This window comes from Lemur catta, chromosome 3, assembly GCF_020740605.2.
Source record: "Lemur catta isolate mLemCat1 chromosome 3, mLemCat1.pri, whole genome shotgun sequence".
Taxonomy (NCBI): domain Eukaryota; kingdom Metazoa; phylum Chordata; class Mammalia; order Primates; family Lemuridae; genus Lemur; species Lemur catta.
The window spans coordinates 47,670,667-47,696,420 of record NC_059130.1 but is presented as its reverse complement, the minus strand read 5'-3'; the positions used below and the strand labels follow the sequence as shown (position 1 = coordinate 47,696,420).

The 25,754-nt window shown below is 34.0% G+C and overlaps 1 protein-coding gene across 1 annotated transcript in view; it reads left to right on the top strand.

Annotated features, from left to right (window-relative positions):
* PLPPR4 (phospholipid phosphatase related 4) overlaps positions 1-25,754 on the top strand; it is a 38,665-nt gene that overhangs the window by 3,157 nt on the left and 9,754 nt on the right. The window contains exons 2-3 of the mRNA XM_045547465.1: positions 18,718-18,903; positions 24,898-25,027. Of these exons, the coding sequence (XP_045403421.1) occupies positions 18,718-18,903; positions 24,898-25,027 (316 nt within the window). The remainder of the gene's footprint in view (positions 1-18,717; positions 18,904-24,897; positions 25,028-25,754) is intronic.

Sequence of the window (25,754 nt, the reverse complement as noted above, 5' to 3'; positions counted from 1 at the left end):
TTCCCATTGTTCAGGAGAAGCCATCTTCTCCCCAGTTCCTACAAGCAGTTTGGGTTCCAGAGGCTTCCCGAAAGGGACCTGTATTCATGGACGTGAAAGGCGGGAGTGAAGAGCTATCTACTGTTTGCACAGTAATAATGGCAGTCATTTCCATAGCACTTAATATGAACTAAGAATAAAGCTACATGCTTTACATTCACCATCTTGTTCAATCATTAAAGTTTCCCTTTAAAAAAGAGGACATTATTGTCCAGGTTTTGAAGAGGAAACTGAAACTCATTGAATTAAACAACTTGGCCAAGTTTACAAAGCAAAGTCAGAGGCAGAGCTGGGTATTAACTCAGAGCTCGTGCTCTTCACAACTGCAAAAACTGTCTCTCTCAACTTATTGAAAGAATGCTCACATAGGCAAAGTTCCTTCCAGTGGTTTCTAACTGGTAAAAACAGTAAAATGTATTAAGAGTAAGACAAGGGCACATTGACAAAAGTGATACAGTTTTGTCTGGCAACAGACCAGCTCAGTTCCTCCTTAACAGGGAACATCTAAGCACAGAAAGTTGGTGGACAGTGTATTCTCCCCACACTGGCTCACTAGTTAGTGACTAGTGCGCCCTCAACAAGTGCCCATGGCAAGACACAGGGAGAGAGTGAAGACATCGGCAGCCCATTAGCAGAGTGTCAGGGTAGCTCTAATTATATCCCTGAGGACACAAGGCTGAGCTGTTTAGCCACTAAAATCAAGTAATCTTGTCTTTCTTCACCACCAAATTTAATGTAAGCACACATTAAGTTAATGGATAGAATTATTTTTTCTTATATTGATAGTTTATGCTGCTGTTTGCCGATGAAGAAGTTTATGATTGACAGTAATACTAGATGGTGATTTGAAAAACACGTGATGATTTCCAGAACAGTACCTCACTTTATAAACAAGTCTGAGAATTCACTTTTGCACTGTTTAACCTGGAAACATGAAGGTTAAGTTGTGAAAGGAACTCTCAAACATGTAAAAGGGAATATTCCACTGAAGAAAAAGTTTCTCTTGCCTTTAAAGTTCCAAAGCACTCTCCAAGAGATAGCTGTATCACTTACAGTGGCAATTGCAGCCAGCAGCATACCTAGAATTAGTAAAAGGTCTTTCAAGCTTAATAGCTCAATATTATATGTGATAAAGCTGGTTGTCTGGGTACCTTGTGCATTTTCCTTATGCAAAGGATTACAATGGTCCATCCTGTGCTCAAACTCACAATTTTGTTCTCATTGGTCAACCTGTACAAAGATCAATTCAGTATGTGATGTAAACAAATGATAAATTACCTTTTAATCCAAAAAACATATAAAGTCTTAACATGAAATAAATGGGAAAGAGATTCTTTTCATTTAAACATTCTGCTTTATGACATACATTTTTATTATATATCTGATGTTAACTTTATGAAGGGAAAAGAGTTATGTTTGACCTATGTGCCAAGATATTTTTACAGAGCTATAGATATAGATTGGAATTTGAAGTATCTTATTTTTCATGTAAGAGAACACAGAAATACACATATAATGCACACACCTCTGTACATAAGCATGTACAAATACAAATGGAGTGAGAATATTATAGCTCTCTCCACTCAACATAAAATTACAGTATCAGAAGCATTACAGATTCAGAATATTTTAAACTCAAAAGAATTAAAATTACTTGGAAAGTTTTCATTACTTTGAGCTATACTTATCAGTAGGTATATTGTAGGATTTTGTTAATACAGCTTAATTACTATAGGGTAAGTAACTAGACTATGTTCAGGAGTAGAAGCCATTGCTACTCTGTTGCCATCCTGTCTAGATAAGTTTAAAAAACCTTTGAGCAAAGACACCCTAGTTAGTTCAATCTGAACACATGTCTTGAAATTGTGGTGTTTTGGCAAAACCTTAATACAATTTTTTGTTTTCTTCCCATTGGATAGTGTTCACAGATACTTAATTGTAGCAAATATTAATTCACAAGATTTCTGTTCTATCTCATGTTCTATGTGAAAATTATATAACTCATTTGATCTTCCTGCTGGGAAATATAGCTAGTTATTTTCTCTTACATAAACCTTAGCATCAGTAGGAAATACAAAATCACAACATTTCTACATTGCATATACCAAAATAGTAGATGTAAATTTTTTCCCTTTTCTAGATTGTATAGAGGAATAGTTTGCTCAAAGAAGTACTCCAAACCCTGCCAAGTGAGATGAGTTGGCAAGTCTTTCCTCCTATTTTAGAGGCATAATGCGGAAGGTCTGATGCAAAAGAAAAAGTAAATAGAGAAAATAATAGATTCCTAAGTTTTAGAGTTAAATGAGGACATTTCTACAAATACCAAGTATTTAACATAGAACCTGCTATTAGGGAATCCTATTCAATTCCTAGGCAGGCACCATCACTGCCTTGCTATGTCTCTATGGCCAAGTCACTAAAAATGTTCTTTGTCCTACTTTTCTCTAACAGGAAAAAAAATAGTTGGCTTCTGCTGCATCAAAGGGATTTTAATTAATAATGATGATAATAATCATAGTAATAGTAATAAAAAAAGAATAATTTCAAGTCTCCTTTATGTGACAGACCCTGTGGATACATTATCTTTAGTCCTGCAAACTACCCTCAAGAAGATATTATTATCCTTATTTTTTAAACCAGCAAATTGCAGCTCATAGAGCTATCTTTATGAGGGACACATAGCAATTAAGTGAGGGAGGCAGGATTTGAGTGCTTGTCCATCTCACTCTTGCATTATGATTACACCATGCTGTTTCACACATGCTTCCAATGACAGTGCTGAACTTAGGAAGTGCAATGGAGAGACCTACTCTGCCATGACTTGGCTAGCTTCTAGGTATCTGGATGCATGCATTTGGAAGATGTCTGGTTGGGGTGTCACTGAAGTTGTAGAATAGAGTTTTTTTCTACATTCGGCTACATTCTCTACTAAACTTGGCTTTGATGGTGCTTTTTCCTACTCAACAGTAGCTATTCAATTCGTACTCAACAGTAGCTATTCAATGGATGTTTTGAAGGCACAATGACCTAAAAGGAAGCTTCCTTTGGGCAAGCATAAATGGTACTCATGAATCTCCTTTGGAGATTAATGGGGAACTGTGGGTGGGGTGAAAGGGAAGACATGGGACTGAAATAAAGTTCAGAAAAGTAGAATCTACAGGTCTATGAGAATGAGAGAACATGGAATAAAGAATCTCCACAAGATAATGGAAACATAGAGAGGCCAGACCAAGCAGGATAAGGAGAACAGGCATGAGAAAATTGAAGGTAGGAGTGAAGTCCATGTGATCAAACCAGGGAAACACCTTTAGGCATTTTGGTTGTTTAAGTTGCCTTGTTAAATAGAAAGCATTTAAGACACAATTATTGCTGTTTATGTTGGAAATGTATTACAAATATTACTCATGGCAAACAGATTTCCTCTCAGCTTACGGATATGGCATAGGCTATTACTCAAAAAACCTCTCTTTAAAAAAAATGTGAGGAAATGTCTTATTACAGAATTAAAAAGTTTTATTACAGGGAATTAAATCTGATAAAATTATGTAATCCAAGAACATTTGGTCTGATTGTTTCTTCTGTCACATATAAGAAACTTGTGGCTTGAAAAGGCCGTTATTTAAAGACACACTATGGCTAATATCTGATCACAAGTAGATCCTAGGTCTCTTGACTCCTGTTCTAGTGCTTTCTCCTAATTACTACTATTTCTAGAATTCCTTATATTAGAAAGTTTCCCTCTGGGTTATAACATTTAAAATACAGGTCATTCTAGTTCTACATGTGAATAAATTGTGCTAGTTCTTTGTGCTAACTTTCAAACACATTTCACGGCACCACATTGCATTAAATGTGTTAAAGCAATTATGAGTGAATATTCTACTTTTCTAAATTTTTAAGCCACTTGAAAAGGATGTTTATAGCTAAAAGTCAGAAATTGGAAATTATATATATTTTTTCTCATTGTCCAATTGTCCACCTATAATTTTACAATTACTTCCCTTGACATGAGATCTCTGACAGACAGTAAAGAAACAGGAAACACTGGAAGGAATAAGAACATAATTTACACCATCAGATACAAAAATAACTTTGAATTTTCTGCTATAGTTTAATGTAAAATTTTCACATACATTGTCTCATTTGATCCTTCAAGCGCAACTGAGAAGTAGATATTAACTCTGTTTTACAAATTGAGTAACTGAGGCTCAGAAAAGTCCAAGAACTTGCCTAACCAAGTAGCACTCTTATCCTATCTTGGCCACAAGAAAAGAAAAAGTTTGTATTTAAACTGTGAAATGTCTCATTATGAGCATCATGAGCATCTCAGCTTTTTATGGTTTCTTTTAGAATGACTTAGCTGGGACATGTACTTCCAGATGACTACTGAATAGAGAAATTTCCTTATGGTCAAGTGGATTTTGGAATGTGAATGCCAAGGATTGAAATACTAATTTTGATATAATTAATGTTGAGGTATTTTTCCCATCAGGAATTAGACTCTGAATCTATTGCCACTTAGGTCCATTACTATTTGGTTGGTTTTTAATCACCAAACAATGTCAGTCAACATAGAGGAGGATAATTGCTTTCTTATTCTCTGTAACAAGATGGCTCTGTCTGTTCTTCTAAAACTGACATTAGACCACTTAGGTATAAATGAAAGATGGGGAAATATGGGTAATTAAAGTCATGTATTTTGTGGAAAAGGTAAATAAGGAATCAGTACATTTAATGGAAGAATGATGTTTGAGAGTGGGAGCAATGGAAATAGATGTGGATTTAGTACTCTCACCAGAAGCCTGTGCTATGGGATTGCTTAGAGGTAAAGTGCCATTTAGTAAAGTTCTAAGTATGCTTCAGAAACTGAGTCCTCATGGACAGAGTCCAAAAGAGACCAACCTTATATTGAATGTTCTCCAATAAAGGGTGCAAAAATGAAATCCCAGAGTATAATCTGTTTTGTACTTTTATAACAATTTATTTATTCATTGAATACACATGTATTGATTGCTTGTAATGTGTCTTTTGGTTAAATTAATGGAAACAATATGGAACCATTAGTGGCATACTTTCTAGTCTATAGTAGAATTTCAATAAATTTCACTGAATGAATGGAATAAAACGTGACTAATAATATAAACATAAATTTTTCTTTAACTGTCTTTTATCAGCTAGTGGAGACATTTTTATTTGTAAAGTAAATGATGATGAATGCCCCACCAGAGACATTGCTCTGTTTCAGGGATTATTGAACAATTTAAGATTAAATCGATCTTCAAAGTCTATATGAGTCCTCATCTCTTAATTATATGTATGCTCATTTTATGATCTGGAGCATACCTATGGATTGTTTAAGAATTGAGACTTCAAAGAATGGCATCATTGAAGCAAAGACCTTGCAGTTTTAAATTTCATCTAAAGCTATTTTAGATACAAATGGCACAAATGTCAGCAGACAATCTTTTGTGCCTATGATAGAACAAGCTATTAGATACATATTTACTTTTATGAAAAAGAATATAGTTTTTTTGGTTTCTTTAGTTTACTTTTTAGCTTTGTAATCTTGAGCAAGTAACTTACTTCCTCCAAGCCTCATTTTCCTCATTTTAAAATGGCAAAAATATTATGGTCAGGTTAGAGTTTTTAATGACCTTTTAATTAGGTACAGATTATGTAACACAGCCAACAATTTCTAAAGTAAAATCAGTAAGTCAGTGCCTAGTAAATGAATTTTCTCTTTCATATTTACCGACATGCCTTCCCCTATCTTGTCTAAAGTAAACTTTTTCTGTGGCTTCAGATATTACTAGATTTCATGGAAAGGGATTTATTTTCTTGATTTTTTTGTTGGTATCACACAGTTACGTATGTTGTATACAATATTTTTACAATGATAGAGCAATATGTTATAATGTATAAATACATTAACAAAAAATCCTTATTGGAATTCCTGCTCATTTTTTATTGAGAGAGGCACACATACAGACTCACAAAATGGAGACAACTTGCCTTAAGTACCCTTATCTTGACCTCATTAGTGAAGGAGAATTTTCATTTACTGAGCACTTTCCATATACAGTACTTGTGTAATACTCTACTGACAGTCCTCCCTCCAAGGTTGTTGGTAAGCCCATATTCTCTGACACATTGCCATTCTCATCTTTCCAGAGTTCTATGGTACCATATATAAACTTGTCAGCCATAGGGTCTGTCCAGCACAAATTAAATATCTTCCCATGCTTCAATTTAGCTAACTGTGAAATAAACAATATTATGCTTTCTAAAAACTTATGCATAAATCAAAGGACAACCCAATCTTTGGGAATAAGTGACCTTATCTAGGCTATTAGCTCAAGATTCTTTGAACTCTTTTCTTTAAGGCAATTGTATACACCCTAAAGAATTAATAGGGTTTTTTTTTCCCTTTGGGTGATAATCTGGAAATGCTTATATCATAGCAACTGAGATTAACATGATTGAAACATGAAGATTTGGACATACATAATAAGTCTTTATGGGAAATCCTTACAAAAAAGATGGTCAGCTATCTGTTGTAAACTATATTCTACAGAGAGATGAACTTTTGAAAACTCTTCTGCTCTAAGACCTCATCTGGTTTCTAGCTTCTAGTTGAATTTTATGTGTATGAAGAAAAGTTATTGGATGATGATATATTTTTTGATATTTAAGTCTCAGACTATGTGGTTGTTTCAGAGACAATATTGGTTCTAGTGTTTTTTAGATGGCTGGACCAGGAGATAATTAAGGAAGAATGTTTTTATTATTTATTTTTTAACTCCATCCTCTAGAGCAATGCACATAGCACAGAGCAGATCTTAAGGTCTCAATAAATTTTCAATGCATTAATTGTTGTGTTTGTCAAGAAATCTAGCAAGTTAATGAAAATAGGGAGACAGCACTTGGACTGGACTTCGGCTTTGGCATTGGTCTTGGCCTCAGTATTCTCTGCCTCACTCTAAAGGCTAGTGGTCCTTTCAGTCCTATTCAGAAAAGGGGGAAGAAATTGCTAAGACTTCAGTGCACAGATATATGTTCTAACATGATTAAAAAGGCCCAAGTGCAGCACCTCCTAGAAGATGCCTGCTCTATGGGGCTATAAAAAACATAAAGAACTGCTCATTTTAATGGCCCCGGTCCACCAGATTCAAAAGGCTGTGCTCCTTCCTCCACCACCACCCCTTCACCTTCCTAAGATTTCAAAGGTCAGTGTGGCAGAGTAAGGAGAGAGGAGTAATAGATGTCTCATAGGGCATGACCCCAAGAAGCACAAGGACCTTGGTGAGCGGTGCCTCAGTTCCACATTCTTTCCTATGTTGTTTCTTCATTTTCCAGGCCATGTTAAAAAATCACAGAGATGACAGCAATTTACAGTCTAGGCAGAAGCTGTTTAGTATAACAGAGCGGCAGAGACTGAGCTTGGGCAATGAGGCAGGAACTTCCCCTTCTCTAAGAGCAATATGGGGCTGCTTAGCTGCACATACCAGAGGGTTGGGTTGCCAAAATCAGAGACTGCTTAAAGCTTAGCATAATAGCAAGATTGCATGAATCTCTAGTGGATGGCTATTCACTGAAGTGGGTGGGGAGATTGGTTATAAAACTTCATTGGTCACAAGCCTGATTAAATATCCCTCCAGCTTAAAGATCTTTCCATTCTATTGGGCCACCTGCCACAGATTTGTGCTTGACACCAGGTGAAACTGTAAGTTTCCCAAAGCATTTTAAATATATGTATACACACACATACATATATACAATTATATATACACATATATAATTATATGTATATATTAATATAATATATGAATTTCAATTTATATATATGAATAAAACCTCATTTAGTCTCGATTCAAACCACTTTCCCAAATTTTTTGCTTGTCAAGCAATTCAACAGTAGCTAGTAGCTTTAGTAGCTTTAGTAATAAAAGGTGTTTCTTTGTCAGATGTACTTGAATCTCATATTATTTTGCATTTGGTTTACGTATATTGTCCATCTGACTTTTTGATGCATCTTACAGTGAAATACATAACACAATCCTACTTAATTTAACTAATTTAATCACAGCATTAGGATGTTAAAAAATAAAATAGTAGTTATTAATGTCCCATGTTTGTATGTCAACTTCATTATCTCTTTAATGTGCACTGATCCCTTTCAAAGATAACATTTAAATAAATAAGGCCTTTGACAGCATTGGAAAATTTTAATTTTGAGGAAGGACATAATGAGCACCTAACTGTACATCAAAGTATGTAAGACACAAGCTTAGAGGGCGAGAGAGGCTTGTCATACAGTGTTAGGTTTTCATCTTCGAAATTAGATTAGAAATCCCTTCTTTGGATAATTAATATGTCAAATAAAATATATCAGATACATAGTAAACACCCAGAAAAATATTTATTAAATAAATTGAATAATTATACATAATAGAAAATATGCACTTTCATTTTGTTTAAGTAAAATGGTTTAAGTACAAATGTGATACTTTATTTTAGTAAACAATGTGAAAAAAATAATTTCAAAATACTGATGTAATGGTCTTAAATTCAATTATTCCTATATGTATATATCACTTGAGATCTCAAAATCAGAAATTTGCTTCTTTTATATCATATTTAAAATACAGAATTTTTAGTTACATTTCATTTAACTGATATTATTGCAATAGAAAATTTTTTTCCCTTAACTCCTGTTTTGTTTGATAGTAAGAAACACGTGTTGGACCCCAAAAGTACTATGTAATTTCTCAGATTATTTGTGTGAACATCTATATGCTTTCTCTATATGAATAAAACAATCCTACTAATAGTGAAAACTTTATTTAATTTGAGTATATTAATACCTTACTTTTTAAAAAAGATATCAAAAACATCATGCATGATATCATTCACTGCAGAAACTGTAGGGTGGCATTCACATTATGTAAAGAGAAAATATTCTCTCTTTCACTTTTTTTTTCCCTTTGGCTATTTCTCAATGTCTTTGGGAAGGCATAGTAGAAGTTTCTAGGAAGAGGAAGGCATAGTAGAAGTTTCTAGAAAGAGGAAGTATGTACAATAGTCGCAAACATGAATTCAGGAGCCAGATTTTTTGAGTTTGTAATCCAGCTAATAAGTTGTATGACCTTCACAAATCATGTACTCTCACTGTATAACTCTGTACAAATAATGTAATCTCATGTAACCTCAGTTCCCTCATCTGTAAAGTGGCAATAATAATAGTACCTTCATCAAAAAGGTTTTGTGAATATTGCTTGACTTCAGACATGTAAAGTACTTTAAATGGTACCTGGCATACATTAGTAGCATTAAATTAGCATTAGTACCCATATTTTTTAAAGTCAGCTATGTTTTGTAAGGGAAAAGAAATTATACCTGGAAAAAAAAGATTTAAAAGCAATTACTTTTAACAATTGAAATTCAGGTCATCAGCCTCCCTCAGGTCTTAGTCTCTGATTTGGTTTAAAGAACAAAACGCTTTCCAAGACAATGCACTTACTTCAGTGCCTATGTAAGAGGAACAATCTTACTTAACTGAGGTTAAGGCTGGTGATTAAAAAGCCTACTACCCCAAACCTAATGATAGATCAATATTCAGGTAATAAAACAGCCATTCATTATTTTAGACTTTACTGTTAGACCATTGAATGACTGTAATTAGCCCTTTTAGAACTATAAAGATGTAGTTCATATTCAGGCACAAAGACATAAAAAAACAGATTTTCCCCATTACACCAAATATATATATTAGGTCTGGTAGCTATTGTCTATTAATTATCATTGCTATTTGGAGTACCAAATTTAAGTTTTGTGGATTTTTAATGCTAACAAAATCATTAGAATTCCAGAAACTCAAAGTAGGAAGCATTTTCTTGTAGCAGAAGTAAATGAGTATCTTTTCACTGGGGTATTTTTTTTTAAAAACTACACTACAGGACTGTACTTTTCACTGGGGGAATTTTTTAACTATGCTACAGGAACTGTCTAAACATTTGGCATCTCTCTTCACATCATCCATATATGTATTAATTTATTCTACATTGAGGACACCTACTATGTCACGGATAAAGAGGTGAGTAAGACAATTTCTCTGCTCTCAAAGGTCTTGCGGTCAAATAGGAGAGAACATAAAGGAACAACTTCCCATCACGTATGACAATTGCTAAGATCAGCGCATTCATCAGGATCTCTCTGGACAGCCAGAGAAAGCGATCCAAAGGAAGCACTAAAAGCAGGAAAACATCTGGAGCCTTAAGGGTACCCATTTTCTGTTATTATATATTAGAAATGATTCACTAGGGAAGACAGAAGTGAAAATAAAAGTCAGATCATATTCAAAATATAATTAAAGGCTCTTAAGATATTACCAAAAACAAAATAACAATAATGACTTTGGAGCAACTGCACAAGGAAGAACCTTCCAGACCTTGGAACACCATGAGGGATCATATGAAGAGTATGATTTGAAAGTGCCTGCTGCCCCTTCACTCACAGTGCCCTCACACACACGGCCGTCTCTCACCTTCTGTCCTTTAAGCTGGCATTCTCACTGAAGCCTGCGGCTATCCTTTCCTGAAAAGCACTAGACTAGTGCCAGATGGTGACATGTGGCAGAATGGCAGCAGGGTACATTGGTGCACATGCTTCCAGGAATTTAACAGGCCAGGTTTCAGTTGCAGGCCTTAGAAGTCAAGCATGCTGTTTAACATATCTGGGGCATGGTCTTTATCTTAAAAAAAAAATCTTAAAATTCTCAAGGAGGTTGTAAGAGTTAAATTAGATAATTAGGAGGAAATGTCTAAATTCAATAAATATTCTTTTCTTTATAGGTCTGAATAAAGGCCTAATAAATTCTACTGAAAGTGAAATGAGTTCTAGAGAAGACAGATCTAAGATTTGAACCAAAAAAAAAACAAACAATATTCATGTTTGAGTGAGAAGGAAGAAGTGAGTAGAGAAAGTGTTAAAGAATAGTTAAGAATTAAGAGCAACAGGATGGCCTTTTTCAAACCACACCTTTCCCCTACACCACTTGGCAATTGCAGCCCTTGTAGCAGCATTGAGGGGAAAAACAGGTTGAGAACCGTGAGCAAAGCAGTTTAGAGCACTCTTCCTCCACTTAGGCCCCTGGGTAGGAAGCTGGGTGCTCTTACTTACTGGCTTTAGACTGTTGTGTAATTTATGTGACCTGTCTCTGCCTCAGTTTTCTCATCTGTAAGTTGGGGACACTAATAGATACTTTATAAGGTATAGATTGAATGTAGCAATCTATTAAACTTAGTACATTATATCGCACCTAAGTCCTCAAAATATGCTATGTATTGATTGTTAAGAAATTGTCCATGGTTTTTTAAATAGTGATTTCCTGATGTCTTTGAATTAAATTCAGTAAACATTTACTGGATACCAAAAACATTCAAAGCACTGTGTGAATTTCAAAGTTCTCACTTTTAAGTACTTGACCTTAGGATAACGGCAGGTAATAAACCAGTAACTACAGTCAAAGACAGACTAACAGGTACTTTGATAAATTTACACATAAAGTACATGAGGTGGAGTCCTCGTTTCTGACTGAAGAACATGGAGAAGGTTTTAGGGAGAAAAAAATTATGCAGTTTCCACCTGAAAGAATAAAAAATTTCATGAAAAATAAATGTGGAAATGTAAGGTAAAGCAGAGACTAAAACATGTCTTTTGAGATATAAGTACAATGGGAACACAGGCTGTGTTTCTGGGTTGGGAGAGTGGAGAGTAGGTAGAAAAAAAATTAACCAAGAAAGACAGATTGAGGCCATATTATAAAAAATTATAAATGTCATTCTAAAAAATGCATTTGATTTTGTTGTTAGAGGGGCACTACCAAATGCATGATCAGATGTGAATTCTAGGAAAACTAGTCTGGAAGCATTGTGGAGGATGAAACAGATTGTGGAGAGAACAGAGATTTTAAAAAATGTAATGCCTTATGTAGGGCAGTGACAGTGTGAAAGAAATGAGAGGATGATTCTTAAATCATCACAGTACATTGAGCATTTTAAAATTAGATGGCAACCTAAGAAACTCCTCATTTCACTGAGGCCCAGAAAGGTTAAGTGACTTGCCCAAACCCCAGAAGCTGGCAGAATGAACGAAGGGAGAAACTGGATTCTCCTGATTCCAAAGCCACCGTTGGTTTCCCTCAATCACACTGCCCTGTTTCAATTTGTATCTACATATGTCATATAAGTGACATCCATTTTATGTATGAAAATTAGTTTAGATTTCTAGACCTTGAATAATGTTATAGACTCATTCTGACCAGTTCTTTCCCTTAATGACACTACAAGTGTTAGTGTATTTTTATAATCTAAATTTTTGAGGTTCTATGTAGCTAATCTGAATAAGCTACAATTAGGGTGAGAATAGTTTTATAAACCATAAAGCCTTATACTATATTATTAGTTATTATCATTGTCAATCCTTGAAGGAAACAATCTGTATCAGCTACAAGACAAAAAATACTACAGAATGTTACTGAAGATTGTGCTGTAGGAAGTAGAAAATTCCCTCATCATTGTGTGTTGACCTGTGACAACCTTCTTCAAGGCTACAGGATTTAATAAAATTGCTTTGATCTGCCCATATTTTTTCCAGTTTGAATTTCATTTCAGGATATTATAATAATGTTTTAAATTTCACATTTTTTATGACTTGGGTATATTCATAAAGATTGGTTCCAAGCCTCCCATTTTAAATTTGTTATTAATATAAAAAGTGTTCTTTCTTTTCTTAGATTATCTCTTGCATATGAGTGATGTGAATATACACAATTATTTTCTTTGACTTCTTGTGACATTTCTCATTTCAAAACCAAAGTAATTTAACTTTGAAATTTCTCGTGCAAGTATCCTTCAAAAGTGAAGATGCTGCTGCTTACATCATCCTGCACCAATGACTTGCAGCTTCATACCTGCAGCCTTGGACTCTCCCTGTAGCTCCAGACTGGTGTCTTACTCTCTTCATGACAGCTACACTTTAATAACTAAAAGACATGTCAATTTTAATGTTTCCAAAACCGAACCTTAGGTTCCTCCTACCGAAGTTTCTTCCCATCCCAGGAAATGACACCACTGTCCCAATTGCACAAACTCCAAATCCTTGAAGTCAACTTTTATTGTTTTCTCTTCCTCACCGATGCACCTATAAACAAATCCTGTCATTTCTGTCTCCAAAACCATATCAGCCATATCAATAATCTGCCAATTTCTCCCTATTTCCAGTACTATACCCTAGTACAAGCCACTTCATCTCTTGCCCAGATTTCTGCAATTGCCGTGGATCCACTAAAATGTGAGCTTCATGAGTGCAGGGAGTTTTTTCTGGTTTACTGCTGTATTCCTTACACAGAGAAGTGCCTAGCACCTAATAGTTATTCAATAAATATTTGTGAGTTTTGAAGAGCTTTCTAAATTATCACCGTTTCTACTTTTTACTCACTACAATCATTCTCAATCCAACAGCCAGAATGATCTTTGTAAAATACATTTCAAATAATATCACACCAATGCTTAACCCTCCAAAATGTTTCTGAACCTACTTTGAATAAAAACCTAACTCCTACCATGGATTTCAATTGTCTGTAAAATCTGGTCCCAAATCTGCCTCTCTGACTTCATCTTGTATCACTTCCTCCATTTGATTATGCTTTTCGCCTGCTTTTTATATGGTTAGTTCTTTCTTGCTCATTCAAGTCTCTGCTTAAATGACACCTACTCAGATAGGTCTTCCTTAATCTAAAATAGAATTCAGGCAATTAATTACCACAGCCCTCTTCTTTATAGCATATATTCTTTCTAATATTATTTTTTATTTTTTTATCTGCCCTCCTTAACTAACATGAAATATTCATGAAAATAAGGACTTCGTTTCTTTCTCAACTGCATTTCCAGGACCTAGAGTAAGGCCTAGTACTAGAGGGCTCTCAATAAATATTTGTTGAATGAATAAGTAAATGAATGATCCATTAATGTCATATATATGACTTGGCCCCGTGTGACTATGGTTCCCATCAGTTCAAGAGGATTTTATAGGGCTCTGAATTCACTTTGGCCATGAAAAAGGCAAAGAATGGAGCTGATCTGTAATACTATAGGCTGAGGGCAAAGGGAACTCTCCCAAATAAAAAGTAAAGCTTGTTCTTATTACCACCATGCTAAAAGCAAGTACGCTATGTAACCTAGACAAAATGTCCATAAAATATTTCACTAAATGAATATATACTACAGATTTGTCTTTCTAAAATTGACATCAGAAAAATCAATATCTAGCAAAAGGGATCTTTTAAAACACCTTTCTTTTGCCCTATTCTCTAAAACAGTTATAATTTTCTTTTTTAAAAATTACTCTATTATTTTCACTCACAAGTTATTAGCAGATGGTAACTACAAGAATCAATCCTTTCTTTTGAAAACCACTTTCTTAATCCTCAGGTAATTTCCCCCTCCTTTGTATTGCTGCATAAAAATAGCTTGATTCATACTTTTCTCCTGGCTACATCATAACTACAGAATAAAATTCTTAGTGCCTGCCTATATGGACATTTTAAAATCTCTTTTTAAATATCATTTTCCAAATCTAATTTTAAATACAATCAAGTCTATGTAATTTTACTACGTGTACACTGGTCCTATATGTATGCCAAAATTGGCACATACCACCTGTTAAATTTCTTACACTCAAAAGAAACTTATGTTGTTAAGCATTTCAAAAGATAAAAGATACCTCTGAAGACACATATATTAAAAATAAACATTGTCATTTAATTCATTACACTTGGGTAGTAAAATACAGTATAGGAACACAATGTATAAAATTACTTAATTTCCAAATACGATAAATATTTTGTTCAAATAACTCTTTCTTATTAAAAAAATTGATGTAAAAGATAGTAAAAAATACTTTTAGAAAATCAGAGAAATAAATATAAAAAGGAATAAAAATGATTCCTATTTTAAAAACAAATGAAGGTTTGAAACATACTTCTCCAGAAATATAGAACATATTGATAGATGAAAAATGATACAACTGGAAAAAATTGTCAGTTTCAAGAAGGCTAATGTCTGAAAGGACTAATATGCATTAGTGATAGAAATTATTTTCATTCATATGTCAATTTATGACACATATACACATGCATATATAACTGGAAGTCACTGTGATATGTTATTAGTGGCAATATAGAAATGAGTAAGATTAGGCCCCTGCCTTAAGAGAATCTTAGTCTGGGAGGCAAAACAAAAGGCTAGACCTAATTTATAGCAGATAATAAAGAGCAGTGTGTAAAAATTTCCTCAAAAGAAGTACTTGGAAATTAAAAGTGAGGAAATTATTCTCCAATGGGATTATCAAGTAAGGCCTTATGAGAAAGATGACATTTGATGAGTATATTATTGTTAATAGTTATAATAATAATGCTTACTAACATTTATAAACTACTCTTTTTTCCATATATTGTTGAATTTTGCTTGGAATACCTCATTTTATCCTTTCAACTGTCTTGTAATGATGGGTACTATCAAATGTACTTACTTCATAGATAAGAAAACTGAGATTTAAGAAAAACATTTCCAAGGTCACACTGGTAGTAGGTGAAAGAACTGATATTAGAACCTTGTAGGTGCCTTGAAAACAATAGGACTCCATTGGTTTTACTATACTTGTAAAATTCTGTGTCCTTCCCAATTTATACACACACACACACACATTCACACACACACTAGCAATAGCACATTTGGTTATGTCTTCATTGGCACGGTTAAGCAGGTTCCAAAGTAATCATCCACAAAATTCAGTGGTGAATATCTCTACTAGGAAAAATTTACTTTATTTTCAGGTTGGTCTTATTGATGAAATTTTGCCCACTTTTCTGCAGAAGACATCAAATTCACTTTACTGGGCCATCAGTATTTAAAAATGAGATGATCAGATCTTATTTGGGTGGGTATTAAAGATCACAGATCTGACTCCCACTTTCAAAGTACATGCAGAAGACCCAAAAAGGCATCCAAGAAAGAGGAAAGAAAGTGGATCATAAAATCTGGTCTAAAAGTAAAATATTTTATATTCAAATAAATAGAGGAGATCCTTCTGAATTTATAGAAACTATACATTTAAGACAATTTCTATTTATACTAAGTGATATGTATTTTTAACTAAAGATTTTGAAATAGAAACCCCTAGTTAAACAAAACTTTGAGCTAAACAGTATCTCCATTAGTTGATGCTACTTGTATTCCATTATCCTAACCCTCTATTCCAATTTTTGGAAAAGAAGTATAGAACAGTGGTCATGGGGTATAAGACTTAGGAACTAGATCCATGGGTTCAAAATCCACCTCTGTCACTTACTATCAGTGACAGCTTATCCATCTGCAAAATGAGGATAATAATAGCACCTATCTTATGTCACAATAGAAAGTTTTAAGTTTAATTAGTTAAAAATTAATAAATCAAATTAATTAAAATTTCTAAAACAGAAAATTGTCTGGCACACAGTAAAGTACTATATGAAGTGTTTTTTAAATTAAAACTAAAATATATTTATACAGATTTAAGTGGAAATTTCAATCATGCACATGCACCCTGAAGTGCTGATTTATTCATCAAGACTGAAAGTCATTACTCCTTCAGGAGAGAATAGTGAGGAGAAATGATCAGATATTTGATGTGATCAAATGATTGTGGATAAGAAAAATGTAAGTGTTTTTGATGTACTTTTTGTTCTCTGAAAAGCATCCATCTGAAAAACAGAAAGGTAATGCCATATTAATCACCATACATTACTAATTTTTCTAATAAACCTAATTCTCATCTCATTACAAAAAAGAACTCTTGGGAATAGAAGGCAGAATGCTGTCTTATAAATTTATTTTTTTTAAAACTAAACAACGAGAAATCACAGGTAGTCCATAATGTCTTTATCAAAAACCTTTCCTGTTTGTTTGAATAAATACTGTGTCCTTCACAAGTAACAAAGCTTCAAACTAAACAATTCTTTCGGTGTCTGCATTTTCAGGTTCTGAAAGGTCTGGCCTTAGGCAAAGTATTCATGATATTTTCTCTTTAGCTGAGTGTAGGTCTCTCACTAAGCTTATGTTCCTTGATGGCCACGTCCATGTCGTGTTTACTGTCCTCTGGCTAGCACCTACATGATGCCTGGCACATTATAGGTTGAATGAATGAATAACTGAACACACAAAGTCTACACAAAATCTAGAAAGTACATTGTACAATGTGTAAAGTTTAAAGTTTACACATTAAACTTACTTCCATTGTGGCTAACATTCTTGTTAAATTTCCCCAAAATGTAAGCCCCTTGTATTTTCTGGGGGAGGAGTCAAGCAGTGCCTGCACATAGAGATGGTATCTGGGGGGACAAATGAGCTATGTACATACTTTCTATAACACAAGGCCACTTACTTTCATTTGCGTAACCTGCCCCTACCTACTGAAGTGCTTAGAGACTTCAGTGTACTTTGTAGCCAGTTTAGGGTGACCAGACAAACAAATGACACCCAGTGAAGTTAGAATTTTAGATAAACAATAAATAATTTTTAGTATAAATATCTCCTAAGTATTACATGGGACATACTTATACTAAAAATTATTCATGACTATCTGAAATTCTGATTTCACTGAGTGACCTGTATTTTTATTGACTAAACTGGATAACTGTAGTCTAGTTATTGTAATAAATTAAGGTTTACTCATTTATTCAATTAGTTATTTATCAACAAGTATTTATTGCTTCATTACATTATTAAATGACATATTGCATGCCTACTTTGTGCTAGGAACAATTCTATGCAATGAAGACTCAGCAGAATCTCACTTCATGAGCATTTATTTCAGTGGGAGATCAAGGAGAGATGAAAAATAAATAACTAAAATGTTAAATTGGCAAAGTAATTTCAGTTGATGATAAGTACCATGAACAAAACTCAAGCAAGATAAGGTAGAGAGTGAAGGATGGATCAAGGGCTACCTTAGATAGACAGTGCAGGGAGGTATCATTAAATGATGAAAAGAAGTCAGTCATGTAAAGAACCAGGGGAGGAACATAAAAGGAAGAGGAACAGCAAGTACAGAGGACCCTAGGCAGAAATGAATTGTATTGTTACAAGAAAGGAGTGAAGACCAATTGGACTGTAGTGGGCCGGGGCTAAGGACTGGTAACAATGTGGTACAAGAAGAGTAAGCAATGGAAGCAAGAGCCAAAGCATCCAGGGCCTTGCGTCCATGGTATGGCATTCAGGTTTTATTCAAGTAGAATAAACATCACTAGCGTGGTTGAGGTAGGAAGTGATGTGATCTAAAACACTTTTACAAAACCACTTGGAATCCAGTGTGGAAAATGGATGGGGGGAAGGGGGGGTAGGAGTGAAGGGGGAGCAGCAGTTAGAAGGTGAGAGGTGACAAAGGCTCATAGCAGGCTAGGACAGGGCTGGGTGAATTGGAGATCTATGTAAGGTAGAAGCAATATTATTTAGGAATAATTTTTAACTCTGGAAGCAGAGAGGAGTAGGGGAGAAGGCCACCTATTTTATGCTTCAAATGTTCTGAGCCTATATATGTCTGGTATATAAGAATAAATTGATCTTCTATGTTCTTCATTTTCAGTTGCCTATATTGGCATCATCGGTGGTTAGCCTCTATTTCCTTGAACTCACCGATGTCTTCAAACCTGTACATTCTGGATTTAGCTGCTATGACCGGAGTCTTAGTATGCCGTACATCGAACCAACCCAGGAGGCGATTCCATTCCTCATGTTGCTAAGCTTGGCTTTTGCTGGACCAGCAATTACGGTAAGAATCATCTCCCAAATTGCATTTGTCAGTCCCAGAAAACTAAAAGTGACCACATTTGTACAATAAATGGGTTAAAAGCAAAGAAAAGGTGAACTCTAAACCTTGAACCAGAAAGACCATGTCTTTGAGATATTTGACAACATCAGGCAGAAATAGTTAATAGCTTAAAATTATTGGCATTAAAAGTTAAAGAAGATTATATGATTTCAAATTTGATTGATCCCTCATGTTTACTTTTATAAATCATTATGAAAAGTTTTGCAACTGTATAACTGTCCTTGAATGGCTTTTATGACATTTCTTATACACTTCCTAATTAACATATTTCTCATATGTGTGTTTGGTATCTGAAGCCCAGACAGCTGGGGGGGAAAACAAATAATTATATAGCCAACAGACTTTCTTCTTAAAAGTGCATTTTAATATCACTCACAGTTTCATTTTTTACTAGATTATCACTTTTTATTGATTGTAAGTGGTGAGCATCAGCAATTGCAAAGAAGTCAAAACTCACATTCTAGCCATGCATCTGCGCACACACACAGACACACTCAAAGAACAAGGTGCTTTAGTTTTAATATTTAAGTATTTAAATAGATTATTAAGGTGATGCATATCACAGTTATTCTGATTTGATCTTTATGCATTATATGAATGTATCAAATTATCACATTTACCCTCAAAATATGTACATTATGTATTAATTAAAAAATCTAAAATAAATAAGTAAAATATATACATAAAGAAGTGACTTAAAAACATAACTAATTGCTTTTATGTGTTAATACACATTATGAATAACATGCTTTTAGATAAATCTATTGATAAATAAAACTAGCCAACCTTTTCCACCATCTCTTCTGCCCCTAGAATACTATCCAAAGGACAAGAAACATGTTTCAAGGGTAATAACATTTATTTCTACCAGTAAAAGCTCTTGTGTTGCTTTTATTATGCTCATGAATGTCAAAGGAAGTAGTTATTAAATTAAAACCTGTATTTGAATGGAGTTTTTATAAGATATTCTAATTAATTGGCCTATTCAGGTTCAGTAAAACAAAAGTTTTATAAAAGTTTCTGCACAGATATTCTAAATTCTATACTTTTATAAAGCTATGGATTTTTTAAAATTTTCCTTCCCTTATATTAAATAATCATAACATGCTACTTACACTATAAATAAATTATATACAATATTCTCAGAAGATAAAATTGGAATTTAACTTCCCATAGAATTTTATTCTATTTTTTTTTTATTTCAGCATATTACAGGGGTACAAATGTTTAGGTTACATATATTGCCTTTGCCCCACCTGAGTCAGAGCTTCAAGCATGTCCATCCCTCAGACCCATTAGGTCTGAATAGGTCTCAAAACACTTTGTAATTTAATGAGTTATTCTACAGTGATTCCCAGGTGATTAGAACTATTAATGATGTACTTGGAAGTAGCTGAGACTCTGAGACTAATAAAACATTTTTTAAAGTGCAATATTGCTCAGAATAACAGCATTTTCCTGTCATTTTTCTAAAGACTTTTAACAAAAATTCATATTATCTAGTCATTTGACCAGCGCAGAAAGAATATAGACTGTAAATCTATCACACCAGAAAGCATTTATCCTAATTGGGACAAAGTGTCCAAAATTATTATAATTGATATATTTGAAATAAAATAAACTACCATACAAATATTCATGACTGCTGAAAAGACTGTGTTGATATTTAATCATGTATGTAAATAATTTGCTTTTTATATATCCAGAAGTCTTCTTTCCCTAGGGTATTTTATCAAGTTGCTCGGAAAGCAAGTTTAATTGCGGCACTCCCTGCCAGCACTATTTATCTCAGGTTGCACCTTTGCTGACACTGTTACATGTCCTGGGGACGATGACCTTGGCCTCATCACTGTGTAACTGCTTCTGTTGACTCCCTCATTTCCCATAATAAGTTCTCACTGTGCAGTTTAGGGATGCTTTCTGGGGGATTCAGGATTGAATCTTTCTTTCTCAAGCCCTGAAAACTAAAAGGGGAAATCCACCATGGCTCCCTTCTACAAAGCTGACCTGGGAAGCTCAGTGCCAACTCCTTCCACTAAAGCCCTACTCAATTCCCAGGTCTCCACAGGCTCTCCACAGCTGCCATGTACCTCTTAATCAAAGGAGAGACAAACTAGGGAACTGTTTACACCTTGGAGTTCCTAATTTCCTCGTATCACTCCAGGATACTCCAGGATGTCAGCATTTTTTTCTGCCATGCTGGTTTCATAGGTTATGGGCAACCAACTCAATGTTGAGACAAATCTTGACTTTGCTGACATCAAATACTGTATTTTCACACCTTTCTCTCCAAACACATACTATACTTCTAGATTTTGGCCTAATTTCATTTTTCCCAATTTTTTAATGCCTTCTCCCAATATATACATTTTCTCAACAGTAATCCTATAATGTCTACAGTCATTTTGTTCTGGAACCATAATTCTGTCTCTAATCTTACTACATATATTACTCATCTAACTCCTTTTCCCCCTCTTCCTGAAGGTGAAAATAACAGACTCTAATATCTAACTTTCAAGGATGCCATTTTCTTTTTTATCTTTATGGTGGAATAAACCTGTTCCAAAAATAGAGAGGGAGGCAGGAGGAATCCTTCACTTGGAAACGGCTTTTAAGAATGCACTTGTGTGAAGAGGGGCTTCCTAGTGTTACCATCCACATGGAGCGAAGACAAAGCAAAACCAAAGACTTCGCATTAGTAATATTCTCCAAAAGGACTTTCATATGAATACAAGGAAGAACAACTGATTTTTTATTCAGAATTGAAATATGAATCATTTAAGGTTTGCTTCTCAGATATTTTCATGCTTTGAGAGACATTTAAGAATAGCTTGTCTTCGTGATATTGTACATGAAACTGGAAAAATACCTTTCATGTCTGTGAAATGCATATTCTTATTTCTCTGAAATTGCCCTTAAATTGGAAAATTTCTTCCTTAATATTCAGTTTTCATTTATTTTAGAGTGGTAAGACAGACATTTTGTTTATGTCCTTCAGAGATTATGTCTCAGAGAAAATAACACAAAATATCTGGGTTTATCATAAATCTGCATGAAGTCTATGCAAACAGAAAAACTATGTAGTTTTTATTCTCAGAAAATACAATTTTATTACATATTACTAAAGAATGAATACATCTAATTTTATAGGAGAATTCTATCAGAATTTAATTATAGTTCCTGGAGAGTAGCCTTAGCTTTAGGCTGCACAATCAACATGCAGAATATTAAATGTGTTGTGGCTTCCGAAAGACATTCACTGGAAATTTAAATGTTGAAGATGCTGTGATGAATATTATAAGGTTTTTGTTTTGTTTTATTTTATAGGAAAGACTTTTTGGGTTGTAATTTCTCCCTATATTAACTATTCCAAGGGCAGTACCCTTAAAATAAGTAGTATATTTCCTCTCAAAATCTACCCTGAAGTAGAGTCATTAAAATATCTCTTTCCCAAACCTGTCCCTGATATTAGACACACACCAAAAAATTGTATTGTGTCTTTTCAGGGCTGGGTACAACACAAAACAGAGACTGTGAAAAGATAACTTGTCATAAACTACTTTCTGTTTGCAAATGGCAACAGCAACAAATAATTTTATTATCAAAACCTAAACGTTGAAACCATACTGCAGTATAACACAGTGCCTTTCAGAAGGGGGAAGAAAGCAGGAGCATTTGGAAAGGTTTTAGGAAGCATCACCCTTTCCCCTGAAGAGAATTCTATCTTTAAGCAAATTAAATCATTTTGAAAATTCGTGCAGTGACATATAGATTGAGGGTAAGTGAATAGAACTGTAAGGAGAAAATTAATGTGCTCCTTAGGGGGAAGGATAGTTGGGTGATGTCAAAATACTGACAAGAAACCTCTATCCATGCTACATAATCAAGCCAAATAGTGTTGATACACTCTCTTGATATTTGATTTCTAAGCATATTAAAACAACTAACATAAAATTTCTGAAATCTCAAGGTCATTTGGGATAAACACTGTGATGTCGTATAAGACACATTTCCCTAATAAATAAATTGTACAAATTATCTGTACAAATAAATTTTTGTATAATTTAGCACCCATAGACAAGATGTGAATCATTAAACATATAATTGAAAAGAGAAAAACACAATTATTCACAGAATTGTTATTGAAGAAGTGAAGATGAAATCAATCTCTTTCAGCTGTACAGCAATGTATTTCAGAAATAGTGGTTAATTTTCTAAAAATGATAAATTTAAAATAGCCATTATATTATTCTTTGTATTATGTCACATCTATCTACACAGATACAGAACCTCTTACATTTCCAAGTCTAATTTGAAGTGCTAAGTGTAGGATGATATTTTTCAGGAAATATAAAAGGTTAACTCAATGCTCAATGATTTGAAATAAATTCCTTTTGATTATTTCTATACTGATCAATCTTAAAAGAGTTTATCATACCACATGATTTTCGCATGTATGAGTATGGATAGAGTTCTATTATGAGAATTATTTTTAAAATTTTTATACAAATTAAGATTCTTTGCAAGTGTACATGCACCATATTACCTACAGAACTAAATATAGCAATATATACATTCAAAGCAGAAGGCCATAGGCTTACTATCATTAGATTTTTTTAAAAATCACTTTATAATTTTGAACACTTCATAAAATAAATTTTAAGATAGTAACAAGAACTGGGAAGTTTTCTTAGAAAGTCTGTTTCAGCCCTAACCATGGCTGTAATCTTTACAGTGACATAACCACTTGCATCTGAGGGACTGTTAATATCCCACATAGCCCTACTTTTCTCAGCTCCACACATTTATACAAATAAATATCTAATTTGATAATAATCTCTTAGGTACAACAATCTCAAATATTTGAAAAATTTTTGCATAAATAAAACTTATAATTTTAAATCTTGCTTCTATGTATAGCATAATTAACGAAATGCCTAAAGTATTCAATAGTTAGCAAATGTGAGTCCCACAGTAAAGGCCAAAAACACAAATCCCCAGTGCCCAGCACTGTGCTACATGATAAGGATAAAAGGTAAATAAGAAATGGTTCTTCTCTCGGAGGGTCCTGGTCCCAATCAAATAAACAATATAATAATGCTACGTTAGAGGGAAGGACAAGGTGTTCAGGAAGCCACATAGAAGGAGACATAATTCAATTTAGAGTACAATAAAAAGGTTCAGTGAAAACTTTACTGAAGGAAATGATGCCTAAATAATATTGAGTTCCTTCGCTGATCTCGTGTGTCCTAAAATCTTGCAGCAAAATGCACTGTTCCTTAAAATAGTCCTTCTAATAGTACATTATGGTTCCCTGCCCATTGTAAACACATTGTCTAAATGTCTATACCTAGGAAATACTACCCTGCTGATCTAGATTCTCTTGTCATCTGCATTCTCCAATAAGATAGCCACTAGCTACCTGTGGCTATTTCATTTTATTTAATTTTTAAATAATTATAACAATGAAATAAGATTAACAATTCAGCTCCTCATTTACAGTAGCTACATTGCAAGGGCTCCATAGCCACATGTGGATAGTGGCTACCGTACTGGCCAGTGCAAAACATAGTTCCATCATCACAGAAATTTTTATGGGACAGCTACACTCTAGATAGACCTTCCTAAGCTCCACACGTGCTTTCCACGGATCGATCCTTCAACTCAATCCAAAATTGGTTTATTGATCTAATTGGCCAGTACATAGGAGTCCAGAAGACCCAACTAAATCTCTTTACAGTGCCCTGATTAATTGCTTCTCACAGCTTGCTCAAATACTTAGGAGAAATTGCTTACACCTCTAAAGTTTTTAAAATAATGCATCTTTACTTTGCTGATTGATAATGAGTTAAGAGATGATATATAATTCCTTTATACCTGTTGGTATAACGGATGTACCAAGAGTTTTGCCCGAACACCCCTTTGTCTTTGCAGATTATGGTAGGAGAAGGAATCCTCTACTGTTGCCTGTCCAAAAGAAGAAATGGAGTTGGCCTGGAGCCTAACATTAATGCTGGAGGCTGCAACTTCAACTCTTTCCTTAGAAGAGCTGTCAGATTTGTTGGTAGGTGTGGGGAAGCACAAAGAAAGGAAATGTTGCTTCAGATAGAAATGTTGTATTTAATTACAGATATTAGGTCTCTAAAGCTATAATTTAGATGCATAATTTCAGTACATGAGTTTTGCATTACACGAAAGACTGTTAAAACACCAAAATTTGGGCGTTGTATCTGAAATGTGTTATTTGCAGTTATGGTCCTTGTTTTGAGAGCTGACATGCCATGCATTTCAGTATATTGCTCTTTTAGCTTTGCTCACTTTAATTTACTTTAAAGTGGTTTCACTGGATCTGTTTTCAGTTTTTTAAAATGGAGAATAAATATTAAAAGGCCAATGTGAATAGATAACTTTTTAGAAATTACTTTAGCCAAACTTACTGCACATGGAAATGTCACCATAGAGTACTGCATAGTGGCTAGTTTTCCCTGATTATAGCCTCTAACTTTACTTTCTGTCTTTTATGAGATCTAAAGAAACTCTATAGGCCTGGTTAAACAGCATCTGAATCAAACCAGTTTCCAAATATTCATCTTTTCTCATTAACATAGGACTATCTTAATGTTGTTTGAGTCATAGGCTTTTTTTTAACTGAATTGAATAGTCACTCACAGTGCATCACACCAACTTGAATGTTTTATATTTATTCCCAATAAGTCAGTATAAAATTATTTTTACTTATAACATTTTAGCTTAAAAAAGTCAGCTTCATTGACTATGTAGTAGATAACTAC